Below are 25,684 nucleotides of genomic sequence, written 5' to 3' on the forward strand. Positions count from 1 at the left end.
CATACGAGTATGTGCAATCACCTATGTGTAGACAGCTGTTGTTTGTTGTCTAACACGGGACACGCGGTGATAACAACGTGAAGGCAAACATTGAGTTCCCAGTAATCGCAGTTCACATTTAAAGGCAAGCCGAGGTAAACAACACACACGAATAGCTGCATCCACAAGTTGCAAGCAAAATTGACCCAGTTAGCATTTAGCGCAAAAGCGCTAAAGACAATGTAAAACAACAGCGTCTCAGCCGGTGAGGAGCTCCGTGTCGCGCAACTGGTGATATGAGGCATTCGCTTTCTAGGAAAGCGAATTTCGGTGAAGAGTGGCAGACATGGGCTTCTGCTTAAGCTTAATATTGGTTTGTGATATTGCGAGGCTGCGGGGTGCCCATCACCATGCGTCAACCAAGTTGCAAGCGAAACATTTAAGGTTGAAATGTCATGTTACCTGTCTCGGTTACATGCGTTCGCAATGCATCTTGCATAAAAACGCACATGCTGTGATTCCCAGTAGGAAAGTGGGCTATTTGAAGATTAATGACCTTAATTTCGGAGTAGTATATCCAGTTCATCTTCATATGTGTAGTATTGAGAATACACTACCGCACTCACAGTAGTATTTTAATCCAAGATCATACATCCATTTTGTAAGAAAAATTGGTTGGGGAATATCAATGAATTTAAGTTAAAAAAGTAATCAAGTACCACCCCAAAAGTACTCTTGTTAATATGAATTGCTATATTCCTTGTTAATGTTGTTTTTCAAACAGATCACTCTAGGATATGGTGTCGAACAGACTACGGATTTATATTTAATTTGGATGATAAATAATATTTTCGATTATCGAAACTTGCTATTCTCTGAGTTCTTATAAACAAACTCTATATTCCGACCAAGTTTTGGATCTCTGAAGTTCCTGATTTGGGATTTATCAGATGTATTAATACCTGATTAGTTTCAGATAGTAGAAGAAGCTGCAGATTAGTGATATAAAACCACTTATCAAAATGTGGCCGTCAAGTTTAAAACTCATAATCCAGAATTCGGAAAGACTTCTCCATTAACCTCTCAAATTAGTTGAATGATTCTTGGTTAATACTCTCTTGGTTGCACAAAAAACTGTTAATGTCTAAAGAGCGTCCGCTTCTCAGGCGTTCATGGAACCCCCCTTTTTAAACCAACGAATCATCCCTAATTACATGTCCACCACTGTTTCCATACAGCAATTCTTTGTGCAGACTTCTCTTCGCCATATTCGCCAATTGATAATGAAACGGAAGCTAACATGTGGCAAGGAAACGTACTTGATACGCAGTGACATTGGAAGCTGAAGTCTAACGGTAGTTTTTGTTAGCTTTGCCGACAGCCACTCGGTTGGCGAATTGGAAGGAAATGTCTAAGGAAAGATAGAAATATGACAGCAGCTAGTTGAGATGAAATGTTGGCGCGAAATTGCTTGGCAGCTGTGGGAAATGGCAAGATTTTGCCGGATTTTATTACGTTTTCATAAATCCTATTTTAATTTTGCGTTTTACAACAAAATTGCAATGAGAAATGCTACTTTTGAAATATATACTTATATGCTGGGCTAATATATATAGAATTATGGCAAGTATGTTTTATGAGAAGCATTTCATACAAAAAAGCTGAGAGAAATATGTATGTACCTCTGCCTTTGTATGTAAATAGTCGTATATTAGAATAACGGCGGAAGCCTTCACAAGTTCTTCAAGTTGCATTGCTGCCGATGTCAAGGACACACCGCAATGCTTTTACGATACAGCGGTGCACATCATACTCGTACATACCTAAACACATATACGTCTGAATATATATATAGCTAAGCCAACATACATAGTGGCATGTGCATAGTTTTTGACCTCAATTTGTAGTCGAAATTCGAAAATTTCAACTCGGCCTTCCCGCATTTTCTAGCGTTCATTTACGCTCGCGAGTGAGTGGCAAATATTTTCTTTTGTCAAACAGCGAATGGTGGAAGCAGTACGGCGAAAAGTGCAAAAAAAAAACGCAGTAGTCGCGTAAGTTAAGGTCAAATTTTTAGACTTTCGCAGCAACATACATACGGGTGAGTGTATATAGTATAAAAGGATATATGAAAAAGGATGTAAATGCATTTATTTGCTTACTCTTGTGTCTAACTACATAGGTATGCAGGAACTATGTTCGCGTATACATATATCTAGAGCAATGTACATATGGTGGTACATACCAGATAATTGTTGGCAAAGGTCATGAACATCTGTCCACAAAACGAGCAAAAGCGCGCTCAAAATTGGAGGCGAGAGACTGAAAAAATAATAGAAATTTAACATTTAGAACACTTGAACATACAACTATACATTTATAGGGTGTTTTTTAGGAAAAAATGCTCAAAGCAGCTGTCAAATTAAACACATGGTTTTGACAGTTATGTTCTGTATACCAAGGAACAATATATGAAAGCCGTGGAAATTTAGTTGTATCCACCATGAACTGCTACAAATTTAGCACGTAATATTACAGTTTGAAAATTATTGAAATCGCTTCACAATCACTCCTACTTCCTATACTCTTTCCTCTGATTCTTTCACTTTACGGTGTATAAAATGTTTGGTTGCGCCCGAACTTAGCGCTTCCTTACTTTTAAAATCATACATATGTATATACCTGCGTGAACTTATATGACTCTACGCCATATTTCATTAAATTGCCCACAATCTGGTCTATTCACTTACGTTGCTTCCTTTGGCGTAAAAGAAAGAATAATTGCTTTGTTGTCTACGCTGTCTATTCTCGCCATTTGTTACACCGGCTCGTGCTTTACATTGCCTTAAGGAAAAATGTCTTTTACCTCATATATTTCATGATTCTAAACATTTTTCTCCATTAAAATGTCGTAAATAATACATTAAGAGTGGTGGTGAACAATGGTGGCGACAACCGCAGTGAGGAGGTGAAAGGTTCTTTCTTGTATGTAATTGTCGGTAGGAAATGTGGTAACGATATATATTATAATATACATACAAATCTACTTTAATTTTGATAAATTTCTAGATAAAAAAATCAGAAAAATTAAGTTCTCAACTATATTTATACTCTCGCAACCTGTTGCACAGAGTATAATAGTTTTGTTCACATAACGGTTGTTTGTGTCACCGAGAAATATAAGAGTAAGATATGGGGTTATATATACATAAATGATCAGAATGACGAGTGGATTTGAAATCCGGATGTCTGTCCGTCCGTCTGTCCGTCTGTCCGTGCAAGCGATAACTTGAGTAAAAATTAAGATATCTTAATGAAACTTGGAACACATGTTCCTTAGCACCCTGAGGAGGTTGCTTTCGAAAATGAGTAAAATCGGACCACTGCCACGCCCACAAAATGGCGGAAACCGAAAACCTATACAGTGTCATAACTAAGCCATAAATAAAGTTATGAAAATGAAATTTGGAACATAGGATCCCATTAGGGGGGGGGGCACATTTGGATGTAATTTTTTTGGGGAGGTGGGCGTGGTCCCGCCTGCAGTCGTTTTGTTTAGCCACTTCTTAGTACAGTCCAAAAATGAAAGAAATCGGATAATAACCACGCCCACCTCCCATACGAAGGTTAGGTTGAAAATTACTAAAAGTGGGTTAACTCACTAACGAAAAACGGCAGAAACACTAAATTTCACATAAAAAAAGCAGATGGAAGCTGTATAAATAAAGTAAAATAAATTAATTGCGAGAGTATAAAATGTTCGGTTACACCCGAACTTAGCCCTTCCTTACTTGTTGTCGAATATTACCTTAAAAGCAAACTAATAAAATAAATTTTCGTAGACATTCTTTAGGGATTTTCATTGCATCTATTCATACAAAACTCATATCTTAGGTTAGGTTGGTTTGGTAGACCTGCAGGCCACGCATAGACCAGTTATGGCCCTTAGCGATACCAGATGGAGTGCCTTCACGTATTCCCTGCTCTTGATCATCATAACTTAGAACATATATTTTTAGTAAAAAAAATAGTAAAACATATGAACAATCCTTATAATATTTTCCTACAGGGTACTATGCTGGGCATAAGCTACTTGTAGTGTAGGCATATATTATATTTCTCTTTTCTCTCGCTATTTTATATGTCGACTATTATTTGGTGACTAGCTGTTAGTGGAGACCAAACGATCGAAATTTAGCTTCTCTCTTACATATGTACATATTGCTGCATGCGATATATTAAAGTGCCGAACCGAACCAGCAACTGAGCAAATTTAGCGAGCAGAGGACTGACGAGTCGACGAGTCGACGACGGCTTTTGTCAGCCCTGAAAAGAATAGAGATATGTATTTTCAGAACAAAAATATATAACTAGAATATGACTCGATAAAATTCTAAGTTAAAATTTTGTTCCAATAAAAGATAAGATCCCATCAATACCCGACTTACATCACTTTTAAATGATGTCTAGGATAATTATGTGTAATTATCTTCTCTCAACTATCAGGATCTGTTACGTAAGGTGAGATTATAATTAGATATACTTCAATAAGAACTTGCTATTGGTGGTTTGTCATTTAACGCTTAGCGATTTAAGGAAAAACTTTTTCTATATATTTCGACTCTTTTTGTATGTAATTATTGAACGAGAAGAACCATAAGTTAGGTACACGACAACAGCAAGATTTTCCTAGTAATGCTTTAAAGCACTACTGTAAAAATGAAGAGAATAAAGAAATGCTTGTAAAAGCTGCTATCTGATCATCATAAACTCGTATCTATAAATGCTTTTAAGAAGATAAATACCGAATTTTTAAGCCAATTATATTTTTTAAGATTTGAGTGTTTTATATTTGTATACGAATTCGTTTTAAGACAACATATTTGTTGCTTTTAAATTGTCTAATGACTTCTGTAGAATTTTTGAGTAGAAAAAATAAATAAACACAACTACGTGCATTAATGAAGAAAAGTGAAAAAATGAAAGGCACTCAATTTCTTCAAATATTGAAACAAGTAACCTAAGAAAACAGTTTTCATTTCATTACAATTATATTTTTTATACTGACGCAAAAAAAAAGCAGGGGCAGAAGAAAGCAGAAAACAGAAAACAGTTACCGCACAAGAATAAATACTACAAATGTCGAAGGACCGCATCAATATCTTCCCTTCGCGCGCCAATCTTGTGCTCATGAAACAGCGCATTGTAGCGGCAACAAGAGGCCTGAACATGCTTAAGCGAAGACGCGATGCGCTCGAAATGAAACTGCGCGAAATGGTATCCGATTTGGATGCAGCGCGAGAGGTGGTGGATAAGGTGATGGCCGATGCGTTATTTTCAATGGCCAAAGCGAATTTCCTCGACGCCGACTTGCGCGCCTGCGAACTAATGCAAATTAATAGAGCTGACATTTACTTGCGCATAAAGAATGCCAAAGTAGCGGGCTTACTGCTGCCACAATTCCAGTTGTTCGTCGATAGTCCGGCTAGTTTCCCGTTCACCGGCTTGTCGCGTGGCGGCGAACAAGTCGAAATCGTGCGTGAGCACTTTCAAGATGCCGTACGTACATTGGTCTCACTCGCCTCGCTCGAGTACTCAGTGCATACGCTGCGCGATGGTGTACGTCAAAATAATATGCGTGTCAATGGCTTGGAATATGTGGTGTTGCCGCGTTTTCAAAATACAGTCAACTATATACGCGATGAACTGGAGGAATATGAACGTGAAGATTTCTATCGTTTGAAGCGTTCGCAAGCTAAACAACGCAAGCGGAAAGAGAAGTTTGCACTGCTGCTGAAGATGAAAAATTTGACCGCCGAACAATTGGCTGAATTCGAAGCGTTGGAAAAACAGCAGCCGACAACGATCCCGTCACATGGTATAGTGGAAGATTTTGATGCGAAGAAATTCCAATCTGGTAATGAGATGGCACCTATAAAAGAGGAGAATGAGGAAGATCAATTGTTATAAACTAATAATCTGTTATCGTGAAATTGTGCATATGAAACAAGAAACATACTTTGATTTTACAATTCTACCACAGCAATAAATATGAACTATATTTGAAATGTAAAAAAATCATAATAGTATAAATCAAATTTAAATTGTTTAACATAATTACTTCAGCAGACATCATAGCTAACAAGTGGATTGAATACCGGATTAGTACCATTTTTTTGGTTGAGTACTTTAAACTTGAACGAACCAAAAACTCATTGTTTTTGGTCTTAGGTATTAAAGAATTTGATATTACTGTTGATAATGGTACTTGGGAACATTTTATGATTAAATTTATGGAAAAATATTATTTTATCGACGGTCATTACTTCGACGGTCATTCATTGTTCTGACTTTGAAATGATCCCCATTATATTTATTAGAACCACTAGTTGGCCAACTTGCAATAAGAGGAGGTTAAAAAATAAAATGTTTACTAACGAGTAATGAAGTATATTCAGTCCAATGTTTTATGCAACAATTGATGCCACCAAACCCTTTTAGTGGTGAAGGAAAGCTCCTTGGATGAAATCCACGAGCCACTATTATGACTATAAGTAAATGTATTTATTTGTGGTGCACCTGTTACCGCCATTACCAAATGCATGCATATCTGTATGTACGTATGAGACCGCGGTCCTCGGTCAAATGCTTGCAACACGCCACATTGCACCCTTTAGTGGCACGCGTACATATATTCCAATGTATCTACTTGAATGTTATTGCATGTACACGTATTACGTATAAAATAAATAGTTCAAACACATATAAATCTGCTCATGACTGCCGTTATAACATTTATGTTGCAGCTGATGTGGTCATTTATCTTGACATATGCTACTTGTACTTACAAGCGCGGCAACAAGTGATGCAGCTCAAATGAATATCTTTATTCGTGTTTCAGACTTTGTGGTGCACGATAGCGCATAGTGATGTGGAAATATATGTATTACATACATTTTTATTTCGATTTAATATAATTTTCTTTTTAAGTATTTTGCTTTAAAAAATATTAGAATATTTTTAATTTTGCAAAAAATAATACAAATGCTTCCAGGAAAGGATATATACCTTGACTCTTTAAAATATTTGCTAAAAACTAATCCAATCATTATTGCTAAATAAATTGGTTCTCTTACTCTTCAAGAATTATTTAAAAATGCTCACTTTTTTGGATGTGGTAATTCCTATACCGATTTCAACTATTTTACTGAGGTACATATTATCCAAGTTTCTACCTTCACTTAGGGGTTATATTTATATGTTCAAGTTGGTCAAAGAATTGAATTTTTTTATTATTTTATCTTTTAACGTATTATCTCATTTTTTTATGGAGGCAGTCGAAGCGAAGTTATAGCATTTTGCATCTTGCTCCGATAAGCTAGACAAAAGTGTACTTGAAACTTTAAACTCGATTATCTCGAAATCATGTTTTTCCGAAAACGCCGTAGCAGTGACTAGGATTGCCGAAAGAGTTATCAACCGATTTCATTTATTTCCCGTGTCCTTGAAAGATTTCATTTTTTCATATCAATATCATGAATTTCTCAGTGCATTTCATCTGATGAAAAAATAACATTTTTGAGAAAATCGTCCCCGTTTGCAGAAATATTTTTTCTCATTTCAATGAATCGTTCAAGAACACCACAAGTCCCTATACTAACGAAATTTGTTTGCTTTTATGCTTTTAGTTGAGCTGATGGACTGGAATCGTAGTCACGGCATGCTTCTTTGGAAAAAAAGAAAAATGTCAGAACTTTGACAATTATTAGTATTTTTTTATATGCTTGAGCTGATTTTACAGATTAGACATTGTACTACGCAAGAAGCTAATATTACATATATGGGAGCTAAGGGAAGTATTATTATCCCTTTCGGCACAGAGACATATAATATTATTGTAAAAAAATATTCGCTCCGAATTTAAATAGAATATATGAAAGATTTACAGATATTTTCAGTAAAAAATTAGTCATAGGCACCCAGGTCCTCATGTTCGATATCTGGGTCCTTCGAAAGTTATAGTCAGATTTCGACAATTTTTAGATGAGCGATGCAGTGTATGTCTTTTGTGCGTTTCGGTATCTGCATTGGGACTTGATGTCTATATTTCAAATTGAGCGAATCAGATGGAATTCAAAATTGTGTTATAGAAAAGTATTCCAATTTCGGTAATTTTCAAGAAATCACTTCGGAAATCGGAAATCACTTTACGACTTCGAATTTCGGTCTACTTAAGAAACAAACTAACGAGTTACTCGATATTATGGCTTAGATAAAAATCGTTAGAATATACACATACACTGCGCGTCATCAGGACAGCGCCCCCAAGCATGCTTGGTTGATACCAAATATTTATACCCTGAACAGACAGGGTATATTAAGTTTGTCACGATGTTTGTAACACCTAGAAGGAAGCGTCGGAGACTCTATAAAGTATATATATAAATGATCAGTATGTTGAGCTGAGTCGATTTAGCCATGTCCGTCTGTATATATACGAACTAGTCCTTCAATTTTTAAGATATCGTTTTGAAATTTTGCAGATGTTATTTTCTCTTCAAGAAGCTGCTCATTTGTCGGAACTGCAGATATCGGACCACAATATCATCTAGCTGCCATACAAACTGAACGATCGGAATCAAGGGCTTGAATGGAAAACTTCCGCATTTTACTACATATCTTCACGATATTTGGTGTGAGTTATTGCTCATAGAAATAATTTAATCTCCGAAGAAATTGTTCAGATCGGTTCACTATAGCATATAGCTGCCATACAAACCGAACGATCGGAATCAATGGCTTGCATGGAAAATTTTCGCATTTGACGTGGTATCTTCAAGAAATTTGACATGGATTACTGCTTAAGGTAATAATATAATATCAGAAGAAATTGTTCAGATCGGTTAACTATATTATCTTAATGTTTCTAGCAAACAACCCGGCTAAAAAGAATTAGTAAAATGTTTTCTTTTTTTTTTAAATGCACCTGTGAAGGGTACATTAGCTTCGGTACAGCCGAAGTTAACGTTTTGTCTTGTTTTCGCTTATTTATTTATATTTATATTTCGAATTATTTTAATTTATAATTATTTATAATTCGAATATTTTTAAATGAAGTAAGTAATGGACGGTGGCACCTTTGTTAATAACAACTTTATAAATTTTATTGGGGAGAGAACTCTATAATTTTTTAGTAAAATCTAGTGTAATGGTTGACCAAATGAGTTTTATGTCGTCGATTAGTTCCGTTTTGGTGGCTATCACTCTCATACATATTTCTAACCAACCAGCGCCCCTCCTGATGACGCGCAGTCTACATAATATATGTTTGATGATACTTAAGAAGAAGAAGAATTGCGTAGCAACTGTTTTTATTAATTGTCACAAGTATTATTTATCAAGTGTATAATTAAACTGAGCCACAAATTGTAAACATAAGTAAGTAAATATCCATTTCAGTTATGCTAAAACCCTCTCTATATGCTCTCAAAGGCATTCAACCATATTGACACACCCGCCAACAAATGAAAGCAACAGTTAAACTAAAATTAGCTAACTGTACACAGATACAAATAAATTTAGATTTTAGTGTATTTATTTGAGTCTTAGCGCAATTGCCATAGCATTGACACACTCATCGCGCGCATGAATGAGCAAAATGAACCGGCTTAAATACATGCAAATAAACAAACGCATGGAAGTCTGTTTTGTGTGTTCCTGCTTTTGCATTCTCATTTATGCGTTCTATTCAACACACACACACACACACTCAAATTTTATGTGTCTTTATTGAATGGAATTTTTTTCGTCAAATCATAAAATTCTAATTAAATCAGCGACGGTAAGTCTTGTGTGTTTGTAGTTGTGGTGAAATGTCTATGTTTGTTTTATCACCGTATCACCGGTTGAATAACACATTTCATTTGTTTATGTACTTTTCTTTTTTTGCTGCTTGGGCTACAGTTTATAATTTTATTATGATTACAATTGCCTTAGATACCATTACAAGCTACACACCTCTGATTGTGCGAATTTTGGAATAACGCTGATATCTGCATTGATGTTTTGATAAAAAAAAAAGTCCAGACAATGATTTAGTGAAACACGCGGTGAATTGTGCGCTATTGACTTGTATAAATTTCACTAAGCAGTGATTTGTGGCTGTCATTCGTAGTTGAGTGCTGAAAGTGAATTGTATTAGAACAAAATTTTTAACGGAAACTTTCGTGAAGAGATAAATAGATAGTAGATATAGCCCTACAGATATAGACAATCGAATTAAAGGTGTCTTAACGAAACAGAAGTAAAATCTTACTCAGTGAAAATGTACAAAACACTTGTGATTGTGTTAGCAGTTTTCTGCATACTATTTCTTCATAGAACAGTAAACGGTGTGTGGTGTTTATGAAACTATAATTTAACTAAGAACTTGAAAAAATTTATAAAAAAAGTTGTGTGTTATACTGTCTTAAAAAAGTGCAATATTGGTCTCCTAACTATACGTCAAAGATGAAAATTATAGTTCCATGTTTGGTCTGTTTTGAAATTATACAATTCTCTCTATACTCTCGTTATTTAACTCATATTTGGTTTCGAGTTTTAGGTTTTTTGTTTAAGAAACAGTTGCCTAATTTCTTTACTATTTAAATTTAGAAAATCATATTTTAAATTGTTGTTTTATTCTCTAAATTATGATATTTCAACCGACACAGTTTGGTAATAAAACACGGTACGATCACCATAAACACAAAAGTGGTGTTTAAGGCAAGTTATTAGACAAGCTTTTGTATAGTAAACTCTATGTAAGGTTCTTAATCAAGAAAAAAGGTACCTATAATTTTCCAAAAAAAAAACAAAAATTCTAAACAAGTAGACACATTCATATATTGAAATTAATTTTTGTTCAATTAGAGTTAATCCAGTCAATTAATGAAATAATGAGTTTAGGGAAACCGATTTTTGATCTTCTACGTTTAGTGAATATGAAAAGATATGTTTGGAATATTAAGGTCAAATTATGTTCCCAAAAAAGAAAACTTCTTGAAGTCACAATGTTTTTCAAGGTTTAAACATATCATAGTAGAGTTCGACCGATTAATCGGCCGGTATCGGCCACAAAATTCAGCATCGGCATCGGCCATATTTGTCTTCTTTGGCTATCAAGTCTTCTGTTCACCTTATAAAATACAGTTTGATTCATATTTGCCTGAACCAATCAATTCTCACGATGACAATATTAAGTCTAGTATAATGAACTTTACTATTTTCGTTTTAAATTTATTATTACATTATTTAGAATGATCCGATTTATTTCAAATATGCGCAGTTTTGTTCAACAACTTGTTGAGATTTTGAAGATAATTTCATAATGTCACTCTTATAGAAACTCTTGTTGCTATTGGCAAAAGCTGGGAGAGTATATTTTTGAACGTTTCTCTTGAAACGAATTTTCATAATCAACATCATTCGCCATAGACAGGAACAGGTAATAATCATTTGGTGCTGTTTTGGACTGTGAAGTTCATGTGAAAGAACCTACCAAAAAAGATATATTTCTGTCCTTAAAGGAAAAAAGCTATATTACTGACGTAGCAACTTGTTTTGGGAAAATACGAATAACTTATTTTTTCTGTCTATATATATACTAGCAGACCGCTCCGGTTTCGCATGGGTTTAAACAAACAATTCAAAAGTTATAAGTTTTTACACACTTATACACACTCTACCACACATTTCCCGTTTCTTGTGTGGATTCCTTAAAAATAAGTAAAATGAGGAAAATTCGAACATGACATCATTTTTTTTTTTGTAATGAGCTAAAACTTGATTACGACCTCTAGTCTTTGGTGTCTGTTGTCTTTCTTTCTCATTATATTGGGAACGTTCAGAGTTCGACTCCCTAATGCGAGCTTGTATATTTCTAATATAATATTTTTTTGTGCAGCAAGCAGCTGTGACTCTTTGGAACGCGATTGCGATTTGAAGAGAATGACTTGCAAGACGATTTTCAGTAATTATTTCCAAAAAGTTGTGATTTCAGCAAAAAAATATAGCCTATGTTACTCAGTTTTTAAGTTTATTCATTACAAAAATACATACAAATCTTTCCTCTTTATAATAGTAGTATAGATAAATAAGTTATATAGTTTTGAATATTAATTGAATTAATAAACACCTTCATATTTACATATGAACTGATTTTTTACTTATTTTGTGATGTTATTTGTTTTTGTTTTTCTGTTGTTACTATACTAGTTTACTAAATAAATTTGTTCATGAAAGAATCGGCATCGGCATCGGCCAATACTTAACCAACTGGCCGATTAATCGGCATCTGCTTCGGACAAAAATTGGGTATCGGTCGGTTATGTTAAAATGATTTTTTACAGAAAATCTTTGAGTTGTATTTTTTAATAAGATGTGTTTTAAAATATGTGGGAAATCATTTGTTGAGTCTTAAGATTAATTTTAGATGATGACAAATAAATATAATTATTTTTGAATTATTTTTCCAGGCAGTGAATTCGACTACGAACATCAATCTAAATGGTACGATGACTTTAAGCAATGCAGCTTTAATCGACAATCGCCGATTGAACTAAATTCCAATGAGGTAAAATGCTTGGTACTAAGGCTAATACTTCTGCTTAAAACGAACAATAAATATAAAAAAGTATTATAAATGAAATGAAGAAGATGTTTTGCTCAAATAGCAAAAATAAATAAGTTCCACCTTTATTTAGACCAAACTCACCTTGAAAAAGAACGCAAAAAAGTTTTATTTTATTTTTATTATAATAGTATAAAAATTTACTTTTTCTTTCAAACTCATCGGCTATAAAAAGTTGTTGGTTTTCTTTTTGTTTTATTGTGGTTTAGTTTAATGTGAAATTATTAATTTATGAGGGTCATAAAAACTGATTCGATAAGGGTAGGTTGCGCTGAACTCTTATAGTAATGAGATGGCACAAACTTTATGAATTTAAGCAGCAATTAACACATCATTAAAATACTGACCATAGACAACGAAAAAGTTATTTTAGAGGAATGACAATGAAAGTTTATTGGGTAAAAAACAAAAACAGTATAGCACTTAAATGTCTAACGAAAAGAGTAAAATTAGTCCAAAGCAATATTAAAAGGAAAAACCATAAGAATTTTAGTAGATACATTTATGTTAAATAAATATAAATATTATTTTTTAAAAATAATTTTCTTGCTAACGTTTATCGACCACACACAGGCCGTTATATCATATGACATACTGCCGTTAAAATTCATACACTATGACGTACCCTACAAGAAGGCGGTGAGAAGTGAGAATAACGGACATACGGCGAATATACAGTTGCCAACGACGAGACTCGACGCAGCGTACATCGTTGGCGGTCCACTACAGAATCAAACGACTTACATAATGGAGAGTTTGCACTTCCATTGGGGCTCCAATGAGTCACACGGTTCCGAGCATGTGCTCGACAGCGAACGCTACTCCATGGAGATGCATCTGCTGCATCGGAATACCAAGTATGCGACGGTGGAGGAGGCGCGCGAACACGAAGATGGCTTGGCTGTGCTGGCCGTGCTGTACGTGGTGAATGTAAGTTTAGTGGAGAGTAAAAATAAAATTCCAAAAATATATATAAAACAACTTGTCACCCGCAGGTCACTGCCACAGCCGATTTTGTAGGCTTGAATGAGGTCATAAATGTTTTGGAGTCCATTTCCGAATTCAATCGCTCTACTGAAATTGACAATTTTCTACTCTCCGTGCTGCTGGGCGACATGGATGTTGCGGAATTTTACACTTACGCTGGCTCACTCACCACACCACCCTGTTCGCAGGCCGTCACTTGGGTGGTTTTCTCGCATCCAATTACAATCACGTCCAGTCAAATGAAGCGTTTCCGCCGACTATCAGACGGCCATGGCGCTACCTTGGAGAACAATTATCGCGCACTGCAGGCGAAGGGTAATCGAAAAATCTTTCTGCGCCGCAAACGCAAAGTGCTGGAGTCCACAGTACAATCGCCGCTCTATTGGGAGCTGTTGAACAAACTGAAGCCACAGGCGCAGACAGCTACAGTTGGCGCAAAGTGAAAATGTGCAAAGCGTAACAGGCAGTGTTCAGCTGAAGTTTGCAATTTTAAAATTAAAGCGCTTTATTGAAAAGTAAAGACTGATTGAGACAGTTGACATTAACTTAAAATATTTTGACAATATTTTAAGACAAATATTTAAAAGTAAACGTAACATTTTATGCTATGATACCAAAGAATAAAAATTAAAGTATTATATCATGTAAATATGTAAATAATAACAACAATAATAACAATTTTTCAAATATTTCTTACGGTAATTCATTTATTTTTGGTAAACTACTAGATTAAGTTTTCGGTATTTATTAAAATACCATTTTCGCCTTTTTTCATTCCTTTTGTTATTCATGATATCCTTCTTATTTTCTGATAACTGCCACACTAATACTTCTTTTGCACGTATGCTTAGATATTCAGTGCTTTATTTAGCTAACATTATCTTATAGCCTTTTCACACAGCCAAATTAATTAATCAATTAAAATTTTCATTGAGAAACTAGATCAGCTGTTATACATTTTTGTTTTTGCTTTTCAAAAGAAGTTGGTAAATTTCATCAGCAGATTGCTATTTTCTAGCAGCGACATCTACCGTCGTGTATAATAACAACTCGCAGACAAAGAACGTATATATAATTACAAATATGGTCTTTGTCGCAGAGTTGCATTTCATTTTCAAGTCGATTAAAATTCAATTAAAAATTAGTGTAATTTTTTTTTTGTATGGTAAATCGATCTTAATTGGTGTTTTAATCGAACGCAGGCCGTTTAATTGATCAATTAGCTCCTGAGTGAAAAGGCAATTAAGCTGAATGAGTGTTGAATGTTAAAAGACTTGGTGTATTAAGCGCTTTATGCTGCTATTATTCTCGTCAGCTGAATAAATAAATTCATATGAATGATTTGCAGTTTACGATTCAGATAATATGTCTAAGCCAAGGAATAACCTAAAGCCCACCATTTCGAAGTTGAAATACAAAATAAATTCTTATCGCTTCAAACAACGTGACCATTCGAAAAATAAACTGTAGTCTGTACTTATATCTCCAAACATTCGACACCAAGAAATGCCCGAGTCATAAACATTTTCATAACATGATTGCAACATACAAACAACCATTTGAAGGACAAAACAAATGAAATAAATAAAAAACATAAATTAGAACACCAAGCATATAATCCAGGTCCCCCACTAAACAGCAGAAGAACACTGTGGTCGTATCAACTGGGGTGTATATGTGGCCAAGTCAAAACATTAGGGTGCCAGCAATGCTAATAAATGCAGGAAAGTAAAGTGGTATAGTGTTTTTAATAAATAAATATATTTTTATAATTTTAAGTATGTAAATTTGACAATGAAACTGTGAAGCGAGTAGCTCATGCAAGTGCGTCCACATTCGGTTATAAAAATTCACCTTTACTGTCGCAGTTGAGTTCGCTGAAGCCACGAAGGTTTCGGTTGCGGTCTCTGTAGGTACATATATAAGCTACAGTTAAATCAGCAAAAAAAAAAAATGGATAAACAAAATGGCGCTGCAAGTGTTGCGACTACGCAGTGTCAACTTACAGTGGCTTGGATATATGTAAGTATATACCATAGGCGACCCAGTAGGATAAATATGCCAAAAAGTGTAAATTTTATAATATTTTAGTATTTTTTTCATTTCTTTAAAATATTGATTAGTAATTTTAATTTTATTATGTTGACTAAAATCATTATATATTATAGGATGGAGTCATATGTAGAAGTTCACGTAAGTGAGGAAAGCTTCTGACTGTCATTCACTTGGGAATGGCCAGGAACGATTCCTTTACATGTGGCTCAAGCAGCTCACGACGTCCGGTCTTAGACCAAGTATCCTCTGGGTAGCCAACAGACATCCGTTTGGAGGCGAGCTAAAGTGAGAATTAATTTTAATGATTTAAATCGAAAAATAAAATTTTATAAAAAAAAATTTTATTCAAAAAGTTGAGATATTCAAGAAATATTTTTGAGTTTTAAACTTTTTTTATAAATATAAAAAAATTAAAATATAAAAAATGAAATATTAAATATTAAACATTTTTTACTTCAACCTTTATCTCTTTCCATTTCCTATCGAGCTCATGCCAACAAATACCCACTACAAATGCTCGCTCACACAACGCTTTCTACCCACTTTATGTGCATATGCAACACTTTTAAAAGCCTAAGTAAGTCAGTTGTAAAAGTTAATGCTTTTTGTTGACATTGTTTGTTTCGCTTACCGTTGTTAAATATGTTAAAATGTTTACCTTTTCGCTCTTTGCTTTCATTCGTGGCAAAATGCACATAAACCATGAGGGTACCACAGGTGGTATGCGCAACATTTCTATTTGACTTTACTTATTTACAAACATACATACATACATACAAATGTACATAAGTGGTTGTGGCGCAGAGAAATAAGAAAATGAAAAAGTGACATTTTGCGAGGAATATTGGCTTAGTGGGTTAGGAATTCTGTATTTAAATTTAAATAATTTGGCTAAATATTCACCTTCTCTACACTAACTCAGTGGGTACACACAGATTTTTACACCTAATATGATGTGAGACTTGGATGTATGATTATAGCTCCTAAATGTAGGCAATACAAACAAATTTATTATATTATTCAGAAGCTTTCTCAGGACAATTTCGACCTTTCCAATCAAAGCAAATACTTTTTTTGTGATAACACTTTAATCATTTTTTATGAGCCTTCGAATGTATATGCTTGTGCTTAAAATCAAAATCGGTTGGAAATTAATTGGCACCATATATTGGAAAAGGTAAAAATAAATGACTATCTCTCAAATATATTGCAGATAATTTTCACATATATCAACAACACATCCCTGCAATGGTCCCAAAAACGGAGTGAAGCGGGTATTATTAATTTTCGGGACTCTACTAAAAAGCGTTAGAATAAATCACGTTGCAAACCATGTGGACAACATGTGCAATTTCGGCAAGACACAGAAGACACAGCAGAAAAACAAAAGCATTTGCGTAAGTCTCCGCCTGTATGTCTGGCTAAGCTTATATGTGTTAGTATGCCATGTCACTGTCACACTCACCGTCATCAGCAGACGTCGCTGCTGCTGTCACTGACAGTGGACACTTTCGCCATGATTTTTTTTCCCATTGCATGTTACTGTTGTGCGTCTTGCTTGCGCCACCACCATTGAGGCTGTCAGTGTTGTCAGCTCAGCGCACCAGCGCTCGCTGTAAATAAACGGTTTGTGCTGACGTCACATGTTCCCCGGTTGCGGCTGGAACGCTTGATTGATGGCGTCAAATGCGTCTAATAACAAAAAGGGGCACAATTTTTATGGCACTGCGCCGCACAACGTCAACACACGCCTAATGAAAGCCATAAAAAAGGGACAATTTCTATTTTATATTTCTTCCACTCACATTCTATTCAAATTTTCTGGCGTGTCTTTAGGTGGTCTTAAAATTATCGCTCAGTTGGCCGTTGACATTTTTATTGGGAAATTTGTGATAAATTTCTTAAAATTTGCAAACAATTTTTTATTTTATTTGTTTATATGTAAATAATATTGCGCATCAAGCAAATGGAGGAAATCGCAAACAAATTACCTTCGTCATTTGGGATATTTATTTTAGAAATTTATCGATTAGTCATGCAAAAAAGTGGTTTGCTTTGAGTTTTGCGATCTGAGAAAATCAATTTCAATTAATTATTTTTGGGATTTAGTGGGATTTACTTGGAATGAGTGATGGTACTTAAGATGTGTTGTATAGAGATGTGTACCTTTGAATGAAAAATATAAATTTATTCATTATTTTATATTTATTTATTTTCTATTAATATTTTTAAAGTTTAAAGTTTTGTTTTGTTTTTGCAATAGATATACAACAGATGGTAATATATTTCAAGATCTCCAAAAAAATATGTAGAAGGCAAATGTATCGATATTTTTTGTTATGCATCTCGAAAATGTATTCGTGGGAAATACATGATTAACAAGTAAGGAAGGGCTAAGTTCGGATGTAACCGAACATTTTATATCTCGCCATTTATACATTTAATTTTAAATGTTTTTATTAAAATAACACACAATTTGACCCACATATTCGTCATGAAGTGCATTAAATAACGAAAATCATTATATATAGTATATAGGGGCTGGGGGCTTCATGAACCGATTTCAACTATTTTCGCCATCTAGCTACTACATTCCATCCAAGATAATACGCCCACTAAATTTTGCTAAGATATCTCACGTATTAAGTAATATATAAATATGGTTTACTAATTTTTGGTACGGGGACATATTATTAGAAGAAAACGATTCTCTTTGAATTTCTTTAAAATAAACCATAAACGCATAAGTGGGTTTAAGGTTTCTGGTGTTTTTCGTTATATTCTTAGTAGTTTTCAACATAACCTTTGAATGGGAGGTAGGCGTAGTTATAGTCCGATCTCTTGAACTGTTTAAGGTAGTCCCTAAAAGAAGAGAAGCTTTAGCAGTTAACGAAATGTGTATAAAAATCTTAGTGGGGGACGGGGCTACGCCCTCTTTCCAAAAAATACATCCAAATATGCCCCTTCATAAATTTTACTTTCATTGCTTTATTTATTATACTTTATAAGTTTTCGGTTTTCGCCATTTTGTGAGCGTGGCAGTGGTCCGATTTCGCCCATCCTCGACAACAAGCAACCATCCTATGGTGCCAAAAAGCAAGTGAATCAAGATATCTCAATTTACACAAGTTACAGCTTGCACAAACGAACGAACGGACGGACAGACAGACATCCGGATTTGAACTCCACTCGTCTCTCTGATCACTTTGGTATAAATAACTCTATATCTAAATCGTTTAGTTTTGTGTGAAAAGGCTATAAGCCCTTATTGGTCGATTCTATTTCTATTTCTATTGAACTTTCGACTTATAAAATATATCGGTATAAAAAGATATCGGTATAAAGAGATAATATGTGCATATGTACTCGTACACTTCCAAAAATATCCAATTTGTGGACTTGTGAAAATTGAATGACTATAAAACCAGTTTTTCTTATTAAATTCATTCAAATTCAGTTATTAATTTTTACAGCTATATTTTGGCAATTAAAATCCTAAAATAAATTTTTTAGGGAATTTTTGTAATTTTCAGAATTTCACAACCCTCCACAGAGCATAACGCTTAATGGTATACCGCGAACACCCTAGTAGCAAAAAGAGCAAACAATAATTACATGTACCATATTTTCTTCGTAATTCGAACTAAATTAAAGCCCAATTCAGCGTCGCACACACACATGCAGACGCGCGTGAGTATGTAAATAGGATAAGGATACTATGTTCATAAATATTTTTCCTTCTGCGAATTGTAGCCTTCAACACGATTACATATTTCATTTACGCCACACTTGATATATGTACTATATACGGGTATATTTTCAATTGCACATATGGCAGCACACTAGTCTGCAGCTGTTTGCTTTGCGTCGTCAAGTCGGAATTTATTGCGTTGTGTATTTATATTTGCAAATATTTGATTTACTCTTTTGGTTGTAATGAAAGTCGTACTTTTTAAAAGCTGCGAGCACAATTATTGTTGGCACGAAGTATTATTATATTTATGTACTCACACATGTTTATATGAATTAAGCGAAAGTAATTAAATTTGAGATAAAATAAATAAAAATACAGCAATAAAAGCGTGTTAATTTTATTATATACTTTAATTTTAAGTAATAATTTGTATATTGTTGTTGGATTTTTTTTATTGTAATATAAAAAAAATAAAAGTATGTTAAAGCTTTAATGTTTAGGGCCTCTTTTGACATTAACTTAACTGTAAATTCCCATTAAATTCAATTAGTTATTCCCAGTGAGATGTGTGACTTGGCTAAGTATGATCCACATGCCTAAATGTAGGCAATATTTTCAAACAATTGCAAATGGAAATCAAACATTTTTTATAAATCTTTAAATTTCTCATTAAATATTTACTATTTATTTAGTAAACTTCAAATAAATAATTAAAAACAAAATAATGTTATAAATTTGGTATGGAGTCTCCGCAGCTTTCGATATTTATAACAGCCTGACATAAATATCGAAAACAGTTGGAAATCGAAGCCACATTCAAAAGAAAAGAAAAGCGCAGTGACTTGCACAAAGATGGCAGTGAGTAAATGAAAAATGTACATAACTACATAACTTGCGCTACATGTCACAAACCAAAATGCAACAGCAAATATGCAGTGCCGCACAAGCATGACAGCATTTTTCTCATATACCAACCACATACTTACTTGCATGCTATGCTATGCTACTTAAGCCGCACACATTCGTTTGTATGTAATGGTTTGTGCCTACAGCTATGTATGTGGCTATATCTATGCAGCGACAAGCAGCCAGGCATAAAAACATGACCCAAATAAACTAATATAAAAGCGAACGCAGGAGGAGTGTAGCAACTCAACAGCCAACCATTTGTTGTAACGTCCCTACTTTCTCCTCTTTCTCTCTCTGTATTCACTGCCGCCCAAATGTGCTTGAGGGCGAGTTAGTAGGTTGACTGGTGGTCCTACTGGTTGCCTGATATTTTTCGGCAACTCCATTACAGCGCATCAATGTGCAACCGATTTCCTTCATTTTAATTTTCCTTTTATTTGGCTCAGCGCCAGATAGCAGGCTACCAACCGACCGCCACAAAATACAAATGTTAAACACACACATGCTCAATGCTCTGCTGTCAGATTTCACGCTGCATGTTGCCAACATTTGTATCCTGTGCTCTGTTGCAAGTAGCTACCGCCTTCACTTCCGTTATTTTCACAGACGAGCTTCAGTTGCTTCTTTCTAAATAAACACTAATGGATGTGTGTATTCGTATTGGTATAAATATGTGCTAACTGGTAATTTTAAAGCCGCCACACTCTTCGGTGCCCGGCAATATCCACATCTCTTTGCTTTGTTTTGCCACATTTCCAATTATCGGCTATCGTGTTGTTCAAACCAGCATTACAGACAACCGGTGGGCGATCTCTGCAGGTAGCACTTGTGAACCCTGTTAAATTTCAAAAATTTTATATTTTCATAATTGCTGAAAATTGCTCAGTCGACACACGCATGTGATTCAATAATTGTGTGTGTGCAAGTATGAAAGAAAGTTCTTCTTTTTTACTTTTCTCAAGTTGAAAGTTTGTTCTAAAATCAGCAAAAACAAGTAAGGAAGGGCTAAGTTCGGGTGTAACCGAACATTTTATACTCTCGCAATTTATTTATTTAACTTTATTTATATTATATAATTCACAATTTGACTCACATATTCGCCATATATATGGTACGAGTATAAAGTCCATTGGAAGTTGGAAACCATAATATTAGCTTAGAAGCACCGAGGTCCTCGTGTTCGATATATGGGGCCTTAAAAACCCATGGTCGATTTCGGCGATTTTTAGAATGGGGCTGCCACACTATTAACATAGTATTTGTGCAAAATGCTGCACCGATATCTTCACTAGTGCTTAATTTATATATTGTAAAGTAAGCGATTCAGATCGTCTTCAAAGTTCTGGTATATAGGAAGTAGGCGTGGTTGTGAAGCGATTTGGCCTATTTTCACAACATATCATTGGGATGTAAGGAAACTATTACAAACCAAGTATCATTGAAATCGGTCGAGTAGTTCCTGATATATGGTTTTTGGCCCATAAGTGGGCGACGCCCATTTTCCATTTTGTAAATAGTTCTGAGTGCAGCTTCCATTTGCCATTTCATATGTGAACTTCAGTGTTTCTGACGTTTTTCGTTAGTGAGTTAACCCTTTTAGTAATTTTCAACCTAACCTTTGTATGGGAGGTGGGCCAAAAACGCCCACCAAAACGACTATATTAAGAAGTGGCTAAAAAAAACGACTGCAGAAAGAGTGGTTTATATAGCTCTATTGGTTTCCGAGAAAAAACCTATTTGGGGGCGGGGCCACGCCCACCTCCCCAAATATGCCCCTCCATAATGCGATCCTTCATACCAAATTTTATTTCCATAGCGTTATTGATGGCTTAGTTATGGCACTTTATGTGTTTTCGGTTTTCGCCATTTTGTGGGCGTGGCAGTGGTCCGATTTTGCTCATTTTCGAAAGCAACCTTCCTATGGTGCCAAGAAATAAGTATGCCAAGATCGAGATATCTTAATTTTTACTCAAGTTACAGCTAGCACAGACGGACGGACGGACAGACAGACATTCCGATTTGAACTCAACTCTTCACCCTGATCACTGAGTATATATAACCCTATATCTAACTCGTTTAGTTTTGGGTGTAAAAACAACCGTTATGTGAACAAAACTTTAATACTCTCTAGCAACTTTAGGTTAGGTACAATATGCTAAACTGAGATATAACGATTAAAAAAAATTTATATGGGAATGATAAATAAATAAGAAACGTTTTGGAGAACGATGCCGGGCTTATTACAAGAATGCTATCTTTAAACTCTATGATAAAATCTTACAAACTATTCAAATAAAAGAATCCTAAAATATACTTGTTCCTTCATCACATAAGATATATAAATGTTAAAGTTATCGCAACTATATTTTATATAATGCTTTCTTCGAATTATTTCCTGTGTATGTTTCTTGATTAATCATATCGTCTCTAACATGCTTCAGCTCTTCAGTACCTTCATAAATTTCTATACAATATTTAGGAGAGGATACAAAAAGATAGGTATTCAGAACAAATATCACATATATTTTTATTAACTTCAGGAAAGCATAAACTTGTACAATTGATTTCTTGAAGAGGCCAAACATTAACCCCATTTTGGAATCGTTTGGCAGAGTTTTTTTAATCATAATACATCATATTTCTCTCAACATTTCCCCAAGCAGTTACCGGATAAAAATAGAAGTGGACGGATCTTATAAAATGACAATGATGCTGACACAAATTTTACATTATTTATATAGTCTGATGGAGTAGATAACGAGTATATGGATCTAAAGCTTCGAACCTAAAAGAAATTTCAAAATAAAACATGTATTTCTTTGAGTTTTCACCAACGAAGATTTCTGACTTCATATATGAATACACTCATTGTCCTCAATATTTTCACCGTAATGGGTGAATTTGTGATTTCTTTCTTTCGGCTTTAAAAGACTAATGTATTGATTCTATGATGATTATGAAGCTTTCTTTTGGTATATGGCTTAAAGATTCACAATTGGGTCTCGAAAATTCAAACGAATCTTGAAAAAGTAATTGGAAATCTAACCCTGTATCTCTACGGACACCACACCCGTTTTTAAGCATCTGTAGAGATGAATTATTTCTATATTTTAGTTAGTAGTTTAGTTAGCAATTTAAATTTCATTTATAGCTGTGAGTAGGTGGTTTATTGAGTTAATGTCATGACTGGTCAGAAGATTTTAAAATATTTTAGCAACTATAAATTTATACATCAAATTGTTAATATATTAGTCATTTTACACATAACCCGACTTCATATTTCTCAGAAAAAAAATCAAAAACTGTTTAGGTTGTGAAGCAAAACATCACTTCACGTGACGCAATTCAAATAGGAAATTGACTCTTGTAAATATTCGACAATTTCTAAAATATTTAAACTCGCTTTCAAAATCACACCTATCTTTTAGTGAATAGCAACCGAAAAAGGTACTGTTATGTCGGAAGTTGCAAAGTCAATTCAGGCGCATACATACATACATACCTATACATACTACGGATGTGCTGACCGGCCCTTTTTACACATGTTATTCGTGCTGGACCTTTTTTCACAGGCTTAAAAAGCCATAAAATGTTAACAACTACTACAGATGCAAATGGACATGAGCATATACATATGTATATAAACATGTATATATGTATGTGTATGTGGATACAATTTATAAAACTTTGTAAACGGCATATTCAAAGCTGTCGAAAACTGACCAACCATTTATTTTTCATGAACTGCAAAAGCTTTCTACAATCCCAGCGAGTTATCAAAAATTCAATGCAACAGTTATTTCAACAACAACAACACACTTTTACCATATACATATTTGTATATGTTTATATTTATATATGTATCTGTGTGTGGGAATATAAAGTTAGTGATATGTGGCCGGGAATTTGTATAGCTTGGCTGTATTGCTTTGAGAGCTTTGTGGTCGGGCTGCCACTTAGCCTTTTGATCAGTCATTTCTGTTACAAAAATGAAAAGGTTTCCTGTTTTGCTTCTTGTGTGAAGGGTTTCGATATCGTACATTTTTAACAAGCAGGGTTTTTTTAAGTTTTTTTTTTATTAATTGACTTTCAGCATTTTTAATAAAATCTAAGCTAGTAAAACAAGGTTGTCATTGTGACGGTATTACTACATTTGATATTCCCCTGCGAGAGTTCGGTAATCGAACTGACAATGCACCAAAAATTTGCTGTTGTGAATAATATTGAACTTGTGAAACACATGGATTTCTCTTTGCTTCCGGCCAAAAGAAATTCTATCATTAGATTTTATGGTGAGGCATAAACTAAAGTTATTCTTGAAATAAAGTATAATATTATAGATTATTTTCCTCAAAGATGATAGCCATTTAAATTTTTACTTTTGCTTAAATTCATATAGAGATCTTTTGTACAAAAATAACCGAACATTTATACTCTCGCAATTTATTGATGTAATTTTATTAAAATAATACACAATTTATAGATGATATATGAGGCCTGGGGTAATTCCTGAACCGATTCCAACTTTGAAATTCCAAGTTTGAAAATCCAGAAATTATGTAATAGTATAGGGCTACAGGATGTATTAACCCGATTTTGCCCAATTTTGGCACAGAGACACACTAGTAGAAGGAGCACATTTCCTTTGAATTTCTTTAGAATATCAAAGATATTTACCAATATTTTCTATAAACAATTAGCCAAAAGCTTTAAGGTCCTCAGGTTCGATATCTGGGGCCTTGAAAAAATATAGTCCTATTTCGGCGATTTTATGCAATGCTACACTAGAAATGCGGTATTTCGGCAAAGTTTTGTTGCGATATTTTCACTGGTACTTAATTTTTAGATTACTACGTGAACGAGTCAGATGGACTTCCAAATTGTGGTATATGGGAAGTAGACGTGCTATGCTATTGAGGTGCCAAGGAAATGTTATGAACCGAATTTTGTTATAGTTGGTCGAGCAGTTTCTGAGCTTTTTTTTTTACCCATAAGTGGGCCCACTTTTCAAAAGAAATTATATACGAATATACGCTAGTGCGATCCTCTTTATCTATCGATCTAACTCTGGGTGACACAAACAACCGTTGGACAAACCTATAATATTCTGATGTTGCGAGAGTATAAAAAATACTAAGTGGTTGATATCCTAAAACCTAATTAAGTACATCCTTAGTTCTCTATGTGAAGTAAAAATACCTGTTGTATGGGGCTCTGTGAATACTGTGATGTCTAAATATAGTCCATTTAAGCTATGACATTAACGATTAACTGAAACAGCGCTTCGAGAAAACTCATTAGAACTGAAAAACATTCTAAAGCGCTTATGAGGAAACACAGTTCTTTCAACTGTTGAAAGTGTCCAAATTCGAAAAGAGAATTAATTGTGA

The 25,684-nt window shown here is 34.4% G+C and overlaps 2 protein-coding genes across 2 annotated transcripts; both read left to right on the top strand.

Moving 5' to 3' along the window:
* The first annotated feature begins 5,006 nt into the window (after positions 1-5,006).
* Positions 5,007-6,083, top strand: Vha36-3 (V-type proton ATPase subunit D 2). The gene has a single exon (XM_011194970.3). It carries the CDS (start codon positions 5,119-5,121, stop codon positions 5,947-5,949), a length of 831 nt encoding a protein of 276 aa, XP_011193272.2. The 5' UTR covers positions 5,007-5,118; the 3' UTR covers positions 5,950-6,083.
* A 4,053-nt stretch (positions 6,084-10,136) lies between these two features.
* On the top strand, positions 10,137-14,325 carry LOC105219047 (carbonic anhydrase 2-like). The gene is made up of 4 exons (XM_054225128.1): positions 10,137-10,370; positions 12,495-12,592; positions 13,223-13,579; positions 13,645-14,325. Exons 1-4 carry the CDS (start codon positions 10,304-10,306, stop codon positions 14,077-14,079), a joined length of 957 nt encoding a protein of 318 aa, XP_054081103.1. The 5' UTR covers positions 10,137-10,303; the 3' UTR covers positions 14,080-14,325.
* The last annotated feature ends 11,359 nt before the right edge of the window (positions 14,326-25,684 follow it).

Source organism: Zeugodacus cucurbitae, chromosome 2 (assembly GCF_028554725.1).
Source record: "Zeugodacus cucurbitae isolate PBARC_wt_2022May chromosome 2, idZeuCucr1.2, whole genome shotgun sequence".
Classification (NCBI taxonomy): Eukaryota; Metazoa; Arthropoda; class Insecta; order Diptera; family Tephritidae; genus Zeugodacus; species Zeugodacus cucurbitae.